Source organism: Botryllus schlosseri, chromosome 11, assembly GCF_051294905.1.
Source record: "Botryllus schlosseri isolate E-star chromosome 11, Bs_hap1, whole genome shotgun sequence".
In the NCBI taxonomy this organism is placed as follows: Eukaryota; Metazoa; Chordata; class Ascidiacea; order Stolidobranchia; family Styelidae; genus Botryllus; species Botryllus schlosseri.
This window is the reverse complement of record NC_137246.1, coordinates 19,343,973-19,360,139: the sequence shown is the minus strand read 5'-3', so window position 1 is coordinate 19,360,139 and position 16,167 is coordinate 19,343,973. Positions and strand designations below refer to the sequence as shown.

General features: G+C 40.1%; 2 protein-coding genes and 2 non-coding genes across 4 annotated transcripts; all 4 read right to left on the bottom strand.

Moving 5' to 3' along the window:
- Positions 1-1,901: 1,901 nt before the first annotated feature.
- Positions 1,902-8,722, bottom strand: LOC145451043 (ATP-binding cassette sub-family B member 10, mitochondrial-like). Its single transcript, XM_080329528.1, has 10 exons — positions 8,297-8,722; positions 7,545-7,748; positions 7,226-7,428; positions 6,706-6,840; positions 6,502-6,648; positions 5,800-6,031; positions 5,595-5,729; positions 4,191-4,345; positions 3,864-4,123; positions 1,902-2,262 (listed from the first exon to the last, which is right to left on the bottom strand). Exons 1-10 carry the CDS (start codon positions 8,565-8,567, stop codon positions 2,004-2,006), a joined length of 2,001 nt encoding a protein of 666 aa, XP_080185654.1. The 5' UTR covers positions 8,568-8,722; the 3' UTR covers positions 1,902-2,003.
- Positions 8,679-8,751, bottom strand: Trnaf-gaa (transfer RNA phenylalanine (anticodon GAA)). The gene has a single exon. It is a non-coding gene; the product is annotated as a tRNA-Phe (tRNA).
- A 7-nt stretch (positions 8,752-8,758) lies between these two features.
- Positions 8,759-8,832, bottom strand: Trnai-aau (transfer RNA isoleucine (anticodon AAU)). Its single transcript has one exon. It is a non-coding gene; the product is annotated as a tRNA-Ile (tRNA).
- Positions 8,833-14,495: 5,663 nt separating this feature from the next.
- Positions 14,496-16,120, bottom strand: LOC145450860 (putative NADH dehydrogenase). The gene has a single exon (XM_080329366.1). The coding sequence runs from the start codon at positions 16,010-16,012 to the stop codon at positions 14,684-14,686; it is 1,329 nt and encodes a 442-aa protein (XP_080185492.1). The 5' UTR covers positions 16,013-16,120; the 3' UTR covers positions 14,496-14,683.
- Between the last annotated feature and the right edge of the window lie 47 nt (positions 16,121-16,167).

Here is a 16,167-nt window from a genome sequence, read left to right as displayed (position 1 = left end):
TTGTAAATGGGTAACGTATTGCCTTATCAATTCGTTTCCCTATTCTCTATTTAGGCTGGTAACTATAAATTGAGGCTATGCAATTACGTAGTTTACCAGTTCTACGTATATGTGAGCGATACAGCGCCTTCTTGCGTGTATATTTAACTCTATATGCGTTCATCGGTTCGGAATCAATGACCAATGACCACTCAAACTGTATTTCAGACAGCTAGCAAATTGCAATGACGTAATCATGCCTCGTACATACATTGAAAAGGCAACTTGACTTGAAATGTGACTTGACTCGTGACTTGACTTGACTTGACTCGACTTGACTCGAGTCACCTCCAAAAATCGAGTGACTTGACTCGAGTCACCTTTGAAAATCGATTGACTTGACTTGACTCGAGTCAAAATGTGCAATGACTCGAAATGACTCGTGACTCGAAGGTAGTGACTTGATCCCAACACTGCTATTAGTTGGGATGCTCACATTATGACTGATTACTGCCAGCTGCCTATTGCATATCTGTCCCCATCAAAATCGTACATAGGACTTTATACTGCAGATGACTTCAAGCTAATTTGAGGTACCATAGGAGTTGCATCTAAGAACTTCACTAATCCACATACCGATATTGATTTATTTCTACGAGAAGATTTGAATAGTCACTGGTAAACAAAATTATTGCTGGCTTGTTTACTTCGTCTGTGTTTACAAATTGTCGTCTTTTTGTAAGTTCGGGAATACTTGGTTTGTTTACGGAATTACTGCCATTTGTTTTTCACTTCAAGCACATTGATCGGTATAGGAAGGTTATTGTCACAAATTACACTATATTAGGAGAATCATATGAAAATACGAATAAATGGAGTATTTTTGTGTTGAATATGTGGAAAAGAATACATTTATGTTCGTTGTGTTTTACATTTCTCACATTCTCGTGGTTTCAGTACAGACGGGTCTACTAAAACATTTCATAGAGGCTGTTAGGATAAAATGTAACATAGTTTGAATAAAATAATTCTCTTGAAAAATAGAGCCAATCAGCAGAAACTAATGCCATTTTCGAGCTCAGCGCCCGCCCTGATTTACTCTAAAATCATTCTCACCTGCCATGATGAATTTTTTTTGTTGTCCAGTGTTATTATCGATCTACGAGGGGCGGACGTTGTTATTAATTAATCTGTTGCATGCTTGCATTTCCTGACCTCCAGGCTTCTATATGGTATAAGATATTGAAATAGCATAAATGTACCAGACTAAGCAAAAAGAAAAACGTCTTTCGTGAGACACACACGATTCTCAGTTGACATTTCATCACGGGGTGCTTCATTTCCTCAGACTGCCAAGACAGGACTATTCGGTGTCGACCATTTGGCACGTATGTGAACAACTGCCAATTGAACATGGGGTATCAATATTCCTATTTCTATATATAAGCTTATTTTTTTTGGGAATGAGGTAGCCTACTAATTAAAATCGCGCGAGGTTTAATGATTCTACCCAAAAATACTCCATAAATTTATGTATATTTACGTACTTCGTGTCAGCTAAACCTGCCTTCAGTGACTTTTCCGCGCGTACAGTGGGCTTTTAATAAGGTGGCGTATATTTATTTAGGATATTATTTATTTTGATTTATCTAGAGATGAGTACTCAACAATCTAATGACTGAAGAAAATAATTTCAAGTTGAATACTCCACCTTAAATAAATTCATGAAAAGTTTAGAAAAACGTGGGAAGGGCCATGGCCCCCTCTTGGCTGTGCCAATAACATCTGTTAGACCTGTAGTGTGGCCACTGAGCTACTATAGCTGAAAGAAGATGTGCCAGACCTGACACCAAAACCAGCTTGCATAAATATAGCTAATACGTCAGCGGACCCAGGCCGTTCCCATGAAGTAAGACCAAAAATGAATATAAATGTCATATATTTCGTTGGTACCATAAACGATGAAAAATTGAAAACCATGATTGTGCTCAGGGTGGATAATAATACTCAAATCAGGCAAAAAGTTAAGTAATCTTCTGCATTTGTCTTTCCACTAATTTTCTGAAGATCCCGTCTTCAATTTGCATAAGTTCTTCATAAGAACCAAATTCTGCTACAGAGGAACTGCTTTCGTCGCTACTATCACTCCGTCTCGATAGCACTGCGATAACGTGCGCGTGTCTGATCGTCGACAGTCTGTGTGCAATCGTGACAACTGTCCTACCGATCATCAACCTTTCCAACGCCTCCTGAACCAAATGTTCGCTCTCGGCATCCAGTGCACTGGGAATAAAATGTGAAAAATTCAAAACCTCGGTGTTCTGTTCACGGACGACAAAAGAAATCACAATTGAGAGTAGCACAGCCATCACACATGCTCACGATTTCAGTAAAAGCTTATTCCCAACAGTTATAATTGAGAGAATTAGGACTGGGCAAACTCGAGGGTCGGACTGATTCGATTACTAGCTGATTGGAGTGCAACACTTTATGATATAATGACAGTAAGAATAATTTGCAAAGCTTACATTTGGACCCCACGGAAAATGATGCGTGTTACATGTCATCAAAATTATTTTGTATTACGTACGTTCGGTTTATTAGCAATTTTTATCAGTTCAATACACCACAAACAATTGCGATAAAATGAAAAGATAGAAAGGTGTCGAAACGACTTGGAGCTGTCTTTGGAATCAGACACCCACCTTGGCCTAGGCGGTGTAAAGAGGAGGCATGCACACGAGGGTGGAGTGCAAAATAAAAAAAATTGAATTTCAGAAAGGGGTTGTTGATGAGTGGTGCCAAATAGCAAAAAATAAATTCTATCATAATTTTGGGCTCGTACACCCTGTAGTGGTCGTGCCTTTTTACCAAACTAGCTGAAAATAGTTAATTTCGCCATATCTTGATAACCACCTACACCAGAAAGCTAGGTTTGGGCTTAAAAGATGCAGAAGCCACACGTTTCTATCTCACTTCCATAGAACTTACTCTTAAAAATGAAGAGAAAAAAGTTACAAGCAAATTACTGAATTTTTAGGTAAAATGGAGCACTGAAGCAGTGGGTACGATGTTAAAAGAGTGTAGTGACTGATCTTATTACTGAGCAACATACCCCATCAATTATCATACAACTACTTCTCAAAACTTGCTCAAACAAATGAAGCCCCGTCCAAGTATAAATAGGGCTCGGGCATAGTGACGGTAATCGAGATCTGACAAGGTCTTGATTGCAGGCGGCTGTTCAGTATGTTTGAGATTCAAGTTGACAATTTGGTGGAAAGATTTAGCCTTGATATTGATGATAGCCAATAAATTGTTGGTTCCGTATAAATTGTTTACTCAAAAATTGAATTAATCGACTCTTGCTACTCAACTCAAATTTCAGTACTCGAATAGTCGTGTCCAGTCCTAGTGGTGATAGGATTAGGGGCCAGAGATGCATGGTCATTGGCACATTGACAGTCTGTGTCTGACCCCAGTGTAATGCTTCACTGCTGTTGCTGAACAATCTTGATAGCAATTGCTCAATGAGCTGACATCTTATGATGGCAATCTATGCAGTTCAATATATTGTAATAGGGGACATATATTACAGGTTATCATGCCAAATAGCAGATCATAGATATTCTAGTAAGATTAAGATTTGACGAGACTCTTGGTTGGAGGAACAGTATTTCAATATACAATGGAAATACACTCGTATATTTTCAGCCGACACTTGTTAGGGGTAATCGCCAGCAAGCAACCATTAGATAAGTCAAAAGAACTTTGTATATCTAGTTAGATTCCACAGGAAGCGGGGTGGAAAAAGTTTATTCACCATTTGTAAAGCTTCAAAGTGCATCGTTTCATGGGTGCCGTATATAAGCCTATAACCGTACCTTGTTGCTTCATCTAGGACAAGAATTTCCGGATTCTTCAGCACTGCCCGCGCAATCGCAATGCGCTGTCTCTGTCCACCTGACAACGTGATACCACGCTCCCCCACCACTGTATCAAACCCGTCCGGCAAGCTTTCAATAAACTGGTTGATGTTCGCTTGTGTGGCGACATACTGCAGCTGTTGTTCAGTAACAGAGTCCGGTTCCAGTGAGCCGTAGACGATATTCTCTCGAATGGTTCCAGAAAACAATACCGGCTCCTATAGTAAAATGAAAACCGTGATATGAACCACGGCATTGAATTCTCAAAACTTGTATCGGTCTTACCTGACTGACTGTCGCAATGTTAGATCTGATCCATAGTGGGTCAATATCTGTCAGGTCATACCCGCCCGCGGTAACGGACCCTGCGTCTGGATCGTAATATCGCAGTAGCAATGATCCGATTGTGGACTTTCCAGTTCCGCTTGCTCCTACCACGGCTATGGAATAAATGAACTGTGATAACATAGCATATGACACAGATGTCAAAGTGTGATGCTATCTTTTCTTGGTGGATTCCCACACTAAGGCAGTAAGACGTATCACACAAATCGAAGTTGGGCGGCTTAATACGGACCTTACCAAACTATGGCCCACACGTCAATATGCCTAATTTTACTAGACGTGGTAAGGAAAGAGTAACTTTTATTTATTGGAGTAGCCTACTCAAGTAGATTGGTTTGATTTAGTCATCAATTTTTTTAAATCAGACCATGGATTACGCATTAAATATTTCCAAGTAAACCATTTGACAATATGCAAGGTTACCATATTTTGGAATCGGGAAATGAGGACAAATTAATTGGCCGAAACTGAAAACAGCTGATTTTAAAATTTTTACTGGTAATCCTGTTGTGCTGACTGAAAAAAATTCATTACTTTCGTTCGGCTCCCGATTTACACACTTTTTACTTGAATTTAGAGTGTTGACAAAAAAAAAAGCCGTCACTTTCGATCGACTCCCGAATTACCCGCTCGAATGTCTGTAGTTGCTATTTAGCGTCATTTATGCCCATTTTCAGTCGAATCTGTCAATTATCCTAGCTGTAAAGGAGGACGAATTGCAAAAATGGAGGACATTTAGGCGTCCTCGGAGGAAATTTTCAAAAACCTGAAAAAGGGGGACGTACGGTAACCCTAAGCAATATGGCTATGTGTATCATAATCAAAGAATATTGTTCTAAAATAGCCCATACTTGTAGCCCTTTTAACCATTCTGTGTTATTCAGGGAGATGCATCATATCATACAATTTCGAAATTTACCATGATCTGTTGACTCATTACATTCTGGGTTGTCACACTTTCTAAAGTTCTTCGTACATTTTAAAGCGTTCCTTCACTTACCAGCTTTTGTACATATTATATATAATATATTCTATTAATTCCTATTCATAATAAGTATTTTGATCGGTTTATACACAGAAATTACTACTATGTGCCGTACAAAGCTTAATGTATCAACAAACAATATATTCATATTGCCAAGCTTTTCGACCGACTCTCAGCAAAATTCTTGCTATATTAGGAATTTGGATTCACTGACGATAGCTCCTGATGAGAGTCGGTGGAAAAGCTACGAGTGGAATAAATATGGTGATATGAATATATTGTTTGATGCTATATTGAAGTTTTCTACTTCCAAAAGCCATGTAAAGCTTGATGTCTAACATTTTTTATAAGTACGCTACCTGTGATCAGTCCTGCTTTGACGGTCATGTTGAGGTTTTGAAAAACTGTGTAATCCGGCCTCATTGGATACGAGAAATCCAAATTTGAAAAAACGATATCACTGCTCTTCAGCGAAATATCCGGGATAATTCCACCTGTCGTCAAAAACCCATGAAGTAGCCTACAGCTCAAACCATTTTATTCATGCACATCATGTAGACCTGCCTTTGTTTGGTATCTTGGAATCTCTGTCAATAATCTCCCACAATCGTGTCGAAGCGCCGAGGGACTTGTTTACATTTGAATAAAAATTGCTTAAGCCACCGATGGAAATTCCGACATACGCAGCGTACAACAGGAATGCGGATAAATCACCGACTGTTATCACGGAGGATTGCATCATTAACCCCCCAGAATACAGTACGAGAAGCATGATTGAATTTCCAGAAAAACCCATCTGCAATGGAATGATGTATATGTTATGTAATGCGTGCAATACCCACAGGTGGTCAAGGTAGTCATTCTTGCTACTCAAGTATCAACAGACATAATGCCGTAAACTTATGCTCGCTTACAGGTAGAAGTAGAAAATGAATTGACTAAAAAGTCAGTAGTAGATTTGGAGAGAAAAATGAGTACTTTTGACTGAACAACTGTTCAAGTACAAGCAGAAGTAATTTAAAAATATATTCACTCGTATAAGTAGTACAAGGAGTCAAAACCTACTTGAGTACTGTGAAAAAGTATTTTGTTACTGACACCATCTGGTGATACCAATGCATGTGAGCTACACTGTACAGTTACGCGAGATGAAATTTATCACACTCTGCCGCATTTACTCTCATATTAGACTAGAGGTCAAATTCAGAATTCAGTTTTTAATTAAATCACGGGGGAATACATTCAGGACTTGTGGCAAAATCGTACCAAGCCGAAAAAGAGTCCCCTTGCCCAGGCTTCTTTCCTTCCGTAATCTCTCACAACGGACAGCATTTCAGAATAGGTCTTCATTTCGGCTGCCTCCTGTGCAAATGCACGGACTGTCCTTACGTTGCTAATTTTCTCCTCGGCAATCTTGAAATTTAACGAGGTTAGTTTGATTTTAGAAACTATAATAAAGCATGAGCCTACTTGTGTCGAGTTTGCGAGTGCCGTTTGTGTTTTCTGCGTTATCTTCCTCAGATATCTACCGTAAACGACTGCCGATATAGCAACGGGTGGAACGATGGCGAGAACGACTTTTGCAAGCCCGGGAGACATCAGAAACTGAATGCAAGAAAATAAATTGCCCCTTCAAATCAGTGTTGAGATGGCTCGAATTCTACCCTGAAATGACTTGACTCATGACTTAAATTTGACTCAAACTTAAATTGCCTAGTATAATTTGTGAGATTATCGCATCCATAAATCAGTGCAAGAAAATATGAGAGAATATATGAGAAAGGCTATATCAAAACATATGACTTGAATTAAGTCATATAGAATGTCACGAGTCATATTACATGATATAGTCATGCGCAATGACTCGAGTAAAAGACTTGATCCCAACCCTGCTGCAAATAGACTACATAGATCGTAGTTTGACGGTATTGATGCTAACCACAAAAGGATCTACACATTGTTCGTAGCCGTAGGTAGGCCATCAGCTTACCATCATTGTGATCCCAGCTATTACTTGGGCAAGTGATCTTAGACCGTCCGAAATATTTTGTGTTACTGACGAGCTCACGAGTTCCGCATCTGCTGATAATCTGTTTACAAGTTCTCCGGTCCTCGAAGAATCGAAAAATGCAACTTCTTGCGCTAAAATCGAAGAGAAAACCTTTTCTCGTAGTCTTTTCATGACGTTTTGACCTGTGATATAGAGGTTAATGTATAACAGTGAAGACGATATGCAGGCCACAATTTGCTAATAGATCAAAAGCATTGAAATTCAAGATTTACCAGTTAATGATGAAGTAATGTTTTACCTGCCACTTGTAGCAGGTAAACTCTGCCCATATTTGCTAAAGCGCCGATGACAAACACCAATGATAGACCGACGGAGACTTGTAGCAGGGTTTCTTCCATTCCGCCTTGAGAAGCTGCTGTATGAACCAAATCGATCAGGCGGCCCATGCAGAAAGGAACTGCTAGTGACACGGAGCTGCTCACAGACAGCAAGGCAATCGACCCTGAAATTGTTCAAATGCACCGTTAGTCAGCATACTAATTATTCTAAAAATATGGCCTGATGGGTGTTTAAGGTATTCGACAAATCCTCTGATATGAATGACAATTGCCATACAACATACCAGACGCCTAACATGTGATACACACGACACAATGCGATGAAATGAACAGATGAGAGATGTCAAAACGACTAGTTGACTTGACTTCAGTTTATTATGACCCAGGGATATCTAGATATCCCTGATTATGACCAAGTATAGTCTATTAATTTAACTTTACCTCAGCCTCTATGGAATTACTGGAATACGTATATCAGGTCGCAAGCATATAGTAAGAATAATGAAAATTTTGAGAGTAGGCCTACACACTTTTTCCAGCATTGAAGTCATTGTCATTGATATGGTGGGGCGTAAAAATGAGTGTAGGTACCCTCATAATGGCGCAATCCAAAACTATGAAAGAATAAGCCTTTTGTTACATACATATCTGAATTGTTCAAACACCTTGATTTATTTGATTTGATTTGATTTTGAGTAATTGCAATACAAACCTGCTAGTTTTGAAGCTTCGGGTCGAGCCAAGGTTAAGAGTCTACGAACTTCCGACGGAGTTGGAACATTTCTTCCGACATGGCTTTTCTCTTTTTTAGCCGCCCAACTACTTGCATTACTTGCAAGGTGCCTGCTTAACGTCACGAATTCATGTCTCGGTAAAAATTCGACCAACTTTTGCAAAGTCGAGTCTCTGCATGATAAATATAGCTTTTGGGGTCTAGTTGAAAGAAGTAACCTCGCACGTTGCAAAATACGCGCCGCTATCATCCCTGCATGACTGTATGAAATCTCGGTTCAATGGCCGTGTCCGCAACCGATCTCGTCACTATCAGCTGTAAGAATGACGGTGCATCTTCTCTGTACAATTTCAATAAAAGTTGCCGCGACCCGGGATTGAACCAGGGACCTTCAGATCTTCAGTCTGACGCTCTCCCGACTGAGCTATCGCGGCGTAAGTGTGGCCAGTACGGGGATCGAACCCGCGACATTCGCGTTATTAGCACGACGCTCTAACCAACTGAGCTAACCGGCCGACGAATGAACAGTCGTCTTACTGCCAATAATTCCTTGCCATTGCCTCTCTGGCGTGACAAATTCTGCGTTCGCTTATTATCACTCTTTAGCTGAGAGATCGGTCGGTATGTGAATTCTACAAATGAAAAAAATCCATGAAGCGGTCGCCATGCGTTTCACAAATCTAAATCAGGAAAATGTTGCAACATAATGAGAAGATAAGGAAGCTACAAAACGCACACAATGCACCAGAGATGCCACTCCTGGGTTTTTCCACCCATGAGATCTGGGTTTTTTGAGCATCACCTGGGTTTCTGGGTTTTTATCCTTGAAATCTGGGTTTTTTTCAACATCCAGTTCGTCAGGTCAGTTTTACGCTCAAAAATTGATTCTTAGATTAGTATGGTCGCAATATCGTAAAATCCACGCACTTCAGTTCGCCATTGTCGGTGGATTTTGCTGTTATTGTAACGACAAAGTGTTGAGAATCTATTTCACTACTAAAATAGGAGGCTTCCGCTTGATGCGATGAAGCTTCATTGAATGGTAACTTCCAGGTCGCAGAAAGTCATGTTCATATAGGACGATTGCCAGTAGCGAACTCGGCACTTGATGAACAATTCGGCATGTATCGATAAATATCATGTAGATGTAACTGTATGGTATGCACAAGCACATGAACAGACCAGGTGATGATCCGACTAATATAATCCTATTGTTATCTGAGTATATTTATAGATCCAACAGGGACACTCACAGAGAGAGAGAGTTAGTTAATTGGACACCCCTAGCAAGTTAATCAGGGGCATTGTTTATCAGTACATTCGGACCATGGGGGGCTGCCAGTAAAACTGCACTCAAGCCACTGCAGAAACTACAGCATAAAGTGCTCCGAATCATAGCTAGGGCCCCAAAGGGGCCTGGCTGCCCATCCATCCAATAAGTCGCTGCTGAAGAGATTCGGCGTCCTAATGATAGAAGATATGCGGAAACTAGAAATCACCAAGTTTATGTATCAGTTTCACTGCGGTCGTTGCCCCGAATATTTCAATGACTTCTTTACCTCCGAATCAAAAGCGCACAAGTACAACACACGCGCGTCCACGTCGTCCAAATATCATATGATCGACCGAAAAGATCATCGCTCCATCAAATATGCCGGACCTGATGTGTGGAACAGTATCCCGCCGGCCATCCGACAGTCGACGAGCATGTCCACATTCAAGTCGAAATACAAGCAATTACTACTAAATAAATACAGTCCATCCTCAAGATTACCGGACCACGACTGACCTATCGATCTCGCTTCCCATGACATGCCGCCCTATTTCTTGTCGCATTATTTCTTCTTCTATACTATCTTCTTTACTTTCATTCAGTGTGCATGCCTCCTCTTTACATCGCCTAGGCCAAGGTGGGTGTCAGATTCCATAGACTATACTCGTTGTCGCTTCGACATCTTCCTGTCTTTTCATTGTATCGCATTTTTGTGGTGTATTGAACTGATAAAATTGCTAATAAACCAATGATGATGATGGTGATGAACCCTGAATTTCATGATTTGGCAGTTATTTATTTCCACTGGAGCCCGACCGATATTGGATTTTTGGGCCGATACCGATATCTAACACTTTCACCGATAACACCGATATATTAGCCGACAAGGGCGTAGCCAGAAAAAATATTTGGGGGGGGGGCGAAAAATTCGATGACGTAAATGAACCTTAAAGATAAAGAAAAACATGTAAAATAAACGATCGACTTGGGCCCTTATTGGATGATTAACACAACATATGGGGCGATCGTTATATATACATATTCCATTCACAGACATGATGTGATAATATGATGATTGTGGAAAACCCGGACGACAACACCTTCGCGCGAAGCGCGAAAATCTTTCTTGGTTAATGAATGAAATTGGTTCCTTCTATTGTTATTTGCATATTGCAAATACGTTTTCATTATCAGATTTACTGCCAGTGTTGATAGAAGTGGTGTCATCAAACATTCAGGGGCACTTAATTATACATCTTGAACTATATATGAATGTTGATGAGCTTTTTTTACTTTTCCGATAGGAGAGTACCGGATAATAGGTAACGGTGAAAACAATACTCATATTAATACGTATCAAAATCAATAACAATTATGACATGAAGACTTTTGGTGGATCCACGACCTAGCCGCGCGAAATATTGTACATTATATAGGACGATCTACGAAAAATGTGGCTGGCCCCTGGCTACGCCAATGCGCCGAAACTGATAATTTAGTCGTCAAAATCCCAAATTTCGCGGTCAAGCTAAACAAAATTTGGTTATTTGGTTTTAGTAATTTATTTTTTGATAATATTATAGTAATTTCGAGAATTAACCCGCGGGCCACTCAAAACCTTCGAGCGGGCCCCGGGTTGGCCGTCCCTGTTCTAGAGGGTGGACGCCGGACAGGACAGTTGTCATTTATTGCTGTTACTACAGGACTTGCGGAGAAAGCTGTCACCACTCAGAGATTATCACGCACACGTAAAGTCGTAGCCAGAAAAACATTTTTTTAGGGGAGCTCTCCCGTGGGAACATCTCGCAGAACCGTACATACTGCCATGGGAAATTTCATACATGCCATTCTTAGACGCACACACACATATACCCGATGGAAGTTTCCAGTTGCCAACTAAGCTTGTATTAGGTGGTCATCTCGCGGACGAGCCCAAATCGCTGACATTAAGTGATGAACAATCAGTCTGAATTTCGGCCATAGTTGCGCAGAGCGTAAATGTGTTTTTTTTTTGAATAAATGAAGGATTAATTTGATCAATAATATTGGTTCGTCTATATGAGCAAGTGGTGTCCATTCTTATCACTTCCTTGAAGCACGCGGTTAGTTCGCAACCTCTGGTACAGATTGACGCTATACTTTAAAGATTGAAATCGCTGATACAAATCAGACCAACTAATAGAACTCCTTTGATCAGACTCATTAAATTTCAAATCAGCACTTTTTAACGTGAGGTGGTGATATTTTCCTGTGCCAGTCGCATTTATGTTGGAGGGGTCTGATTGCAGGAACAGGATCATTAGCCGCCATGCAGCCAGATAAGCACCCGAAAATGTTTCTCGAAGGCTGTCGGAATACATGGGTCGGTTTTATGGCCGTCAATCATTTTGGAAGCGCACTTTGCGGAGTCGCATGTAGCCTACTTTATAGATATTCGTGTGTCCCGAACGGAAGTTGCCGGAGCTATCAGTCCTCAACCACCATACTGAACTGACACTCCTATAGACTCCATCAACCCAACGACCTCGGGCTACTGTACTGTTACTGTTGTATTTTCATAATAGAGAATGCAGCTAAATTCAATGGGTATTTGCGGAAGAGTTTTTTTTTCGTCATACCGAATGTACTATAAATCGGACAATAAATCGCGCGAAGCGCGAAGAAAAATTTGAGGTTACATACATCTACGCCAAAATACTGAAATATCTATTGATTTTCAAATTTTTTCCAAATATTTGGGGGGGGGGCGACCGCCCCTCCCTGGCTACGCCAGTGTTCGCCGATTGTCAATTAAGGTGGAATCTACCGCAAAAGGCGCATTTTAAAAGTTTCAGAGCATTTATTTCAACAGCTTTACAGCCATTGTCATACTCGAACACGAAATAAAATAAAAAGAATGCATCTGGACACATTGAAAGTGTACGGCTGTGCAGTAGCTGTTGAGTTTTCCATAGAATCTGAAGTCCTACGCCAGTTTCACAATTGTGGATCATTATTCATATCAGGTGATTAGGCAAACCTGAATAAAGAGTATTATCTCAGTTCAGATTTGTTCATTACTATCTGCAATTCAAAAACTACGAGATTTGTGATACTAGATCGTTTCGCTGTCGACATCCTCCTATCTGTTCAACACATCACATTGTGTCTGTGTATCGCTTTGATCGGATTGGATGAAATAGAAAAATAGAAGTGCTGATAATCAGGGTTGTAATGACTTGACTCGAGTCACGATTTTCTGATGACTCGACTCGAGTCACATTAATCGAGACTCAGACGGCCAAGAGCGACATTTCATTGTAATTTCGAAGAGTAGTAAAGTATAACCACCATATTGGGAGTTCGTCATGATATCGCATTGTACATTGTGTGTGACTTGTTCAGATGAAAAGTATAACCCAACGATGTTATGTTACGTCTATTGGTACTGGTACTTGAAAATGCGACCAGAAAATATTAAAAGTGAGGAAAATTAGTATATCATAAATGCGAATCATTCAATATCACCAACCAGAGTTATAACAGTGGGTTTAACAACACTTTATCTGGAAACTGAGCAGTCAACCCAATGACTTGGACTCGAGTCATAATACCATGACTCGGACTTGACTCGGTGGCGAATTGAAAATGACTCTCGAGTCAAAACTAAAAAAGTTGGATTGACTTGTGACTCGGAGCCTTGTGACTTGGTTACAACCCTGCTGATAATTAAAATATATAAGACTTGCATAAGTCTATCTATATCGCCTCCAACGCATTTTGAATTAGTCTGCTCTAAGAAACATGGAATCGGCAGTCCTTTATTGAGTTTTTATCAATTCAAAAACATCACTAGATCGTGATATAATGTAAAGATGTGTGTACCTGTGTACAGTGAAAAGTTGATACACCGAGATGGAGAGATTACACGATTTTACGATCAGCAACATTACAATTATATTTGTAAATCAATAACCAAATTACTTCTTATAGGCTGAATTAGTTTTCATTTCTCGATACCCATTGCAAACACAATTGCAATTTTCGACACAATAGCAATACAAATAGTTAATAAATTTTGAGATACAGCTTGTAATCAACATTTCAATTTGTCTAACTGCAGAAATTGATATTACAACTAGCCATACAATTTTTTAGAAAAATTAGTCCAACTCTGCATTCGCAGTTGATCAGGCTGTCCCATTAATTGTATCTTGAATGTTATACAGAGTGATGAGATGAAATCAGATAACGGAATATACACCATCAGGATATATTCTGGTATACTTCTCCAACGCAGCAATCAATATAGAGAAAATTGCTGTACCCAAATTCAACGATGGTTATATTTTGAAACTGGCATATACAAACCGATCAATATGCTAGCTGACAGCAGATAAGATATATTGGTTCAGAAGTCCAAATAGGATTTTCACAATGTCAATGCATTGTTTAGCATGAGAAGTGGTGTGGCCAGTCTTAGACTGGACTTAACTAAATTATTTTATGATTAACCGCGCATGATTTGTAATGGATATCAATATTTCCCAGACAAAACATACATGAATCACACACTTTCTACAAAAATAACAGAACTTATAAGGGCGTCCCGGCTAATGATTAAAAGACTACAATTTGTAAATTTAGGTTATATCAAGGCTTGTGTGGCTATAGAAAAGTGCAAGTTAAATTAGGCCAGTTAGTAAGTGCTCATTCAATCAATATTAGGTATAAGAATCATACAGACCATATCTCAATATCAACCTCCATTTATAAACACAATGAAGAATAAACAAGCAATCTTCAATCCAAATATTGCGATGTACTGCGGATGAAGAAATTTCGTTATCACTACAATTTGTAAATTTAGGTTATATCAAGGCTTGTGTGGCTATAGAAAAGTGCAAGTTAAATTAGGCCAGTTAGTAAGTGCTGATTCAATCAATATTAGGTATAAGAATCATACAGGCCATATCTCAATATCAACCTCCATTTATAAACACAATGAAGAATAAACAAGCAATCTTCAATCCAAATATTGCGATGTACTGCGGATGAAGAAATTTCGTTATCACCTCCGTTTGGGTGGTGAGAGACTTTTGCAACACTTTTTTTCAAAATTGTGACGAATCTCTGCCAAAGAAAAATGTTTTCATCCAATCGAAAGGCACTTGCATTCTCAATCTCCAGCTGCCAAGCTGCGTCAGATACGCAGACCTCCACAGCACCCACGAATGAAATCCTTTGAGCTTCAAATCACTTTCGCTGTGTGGCAGCTTCATATCTGTTAGCGCAGAGTACCCTCCAACGTACGCCAGCATACCGGAACTTTTAAATTGGAAAGCTTCCGTTTCCTTCCTGTTGAGATATTTTGAAAGCCACCTCCCCTGCCTCTCGGCGACTTGCGCAGTGCTGGGTAGATGCCAATTTTCTATCTGAGCACAGTCTCCCAAAGCGTATACTGTATCTTGCGGAGTTTCGTGTACACGAAGGTAATCGTCCGTGATCAATTGATGTTGCTTGTTTTTGGGGAATGTCAGCCTTCTTGTGAAGTTTCTTGGAGCCAGCCCTGTAGACCAGACTACCATCCCGCAGCGTATCTCTTTGCCATCTGACAAAATTACAGAATTCGGCGTTACTTCGCGTACTGATGATTGCAGAAGTTCAAATTGTTTTCTTCTTGAAATCTTTCTCTCTGCATAATCCCGCAAACGCTGGTCAAACGATCCTAAAATATGATTTGCTTCGATCAAAGTCACCCGAACCACATTTTTCAGACTGCCGTATAGTCTTGAGAAATCTTCTTTCAAGAAGTCGTACACTTCCGCGCCAAATTCCACACCAGTCGGTCCACCTCCCACAATCACAATGTGTAACAGTCTCTCTTTGTCTTCCTCCGAAGACTTTGGCTGTACAGCCAATTCAAAGTTATTGATCATACGTGTACGTATCTTTCTGGCATCGCTTATTTCTTTGAGGAAGTAGGCGTTTTCCATAACTCCAGGCACGCCAAACGTGTTGCTCACAGCCCCCACCCCTATCACCAGTTTATCGTATTCCAATTCATATTGTATAGATTCATCCACTTCACTCTTGCAAAGTAGGGTCTTCCTTTGCGGGTCTACGTTCACGGCGCTCGCGAAATGGTAGTCTTTGCTTCGTCGAAAATGCCGGTTTCTGACCGGCTCGATTATGCTGCGGAATTCCAAAGTGCCAACCGTGGTGGAGCAGAGCAGGGGCGTGAAGAGAAAATGGTTTCTAGGGCTTACGACGATGACGTTATACAGGTTTCTGTCAGTATTACGCAGCACGCTGTAGCTGCCCCATCCGGTTCCGAGTATGATAAGGTTTTTTCTCTGTGACGATGAGGCGTTTCTTGTCACATGCAACAAACCAGACGAACATACTTGGCGTAACAGTTTCGATTGAAGACGGCAGTTCATTGTATCATCAACTGATAAAGACTAACAAAATGAATAAGGATCTAAAACGGAAAAACAGTGGGACATGAAACTGCACACACGGTTCTACCGTAATAAAACACATGAATAATAATCTATCGCTCCGAATATCAACAAGAATCGCGGGCACGGAATTG

Bases quoted from the DNA above. Each gene is read 5' to 3' on its own strand.
- LOC145451043 (XM_080329528.1), bottom strand. From the start codon at position 8,567: ATGATAGCGGCGCGTATTTTGCAACGTGCGAGGTTACTTCTTTCAACT. The intron at 7,749-8,296 runs GTTTGTATTGCA...GAACAATTTCAG, and splicing joins CGAAGCTTCAAAACTAGCAG to GGTCGATTGCCTTGCTGTCT. The intron at 5,730-5,799 runs GCAGGTCTACAT...TTTTGACGACAG, and splicing joins TTCCAAGATACCAAACAAAG to GTGGAATTATCCCGGATATT.
- LOC145450860 (XM_080329366.1), bottom strand. From the start codon at position 16,012: ATGAACTGCCGTCTTCAATCGAAACTGTTACGCCAAGTATGTTCGTCT.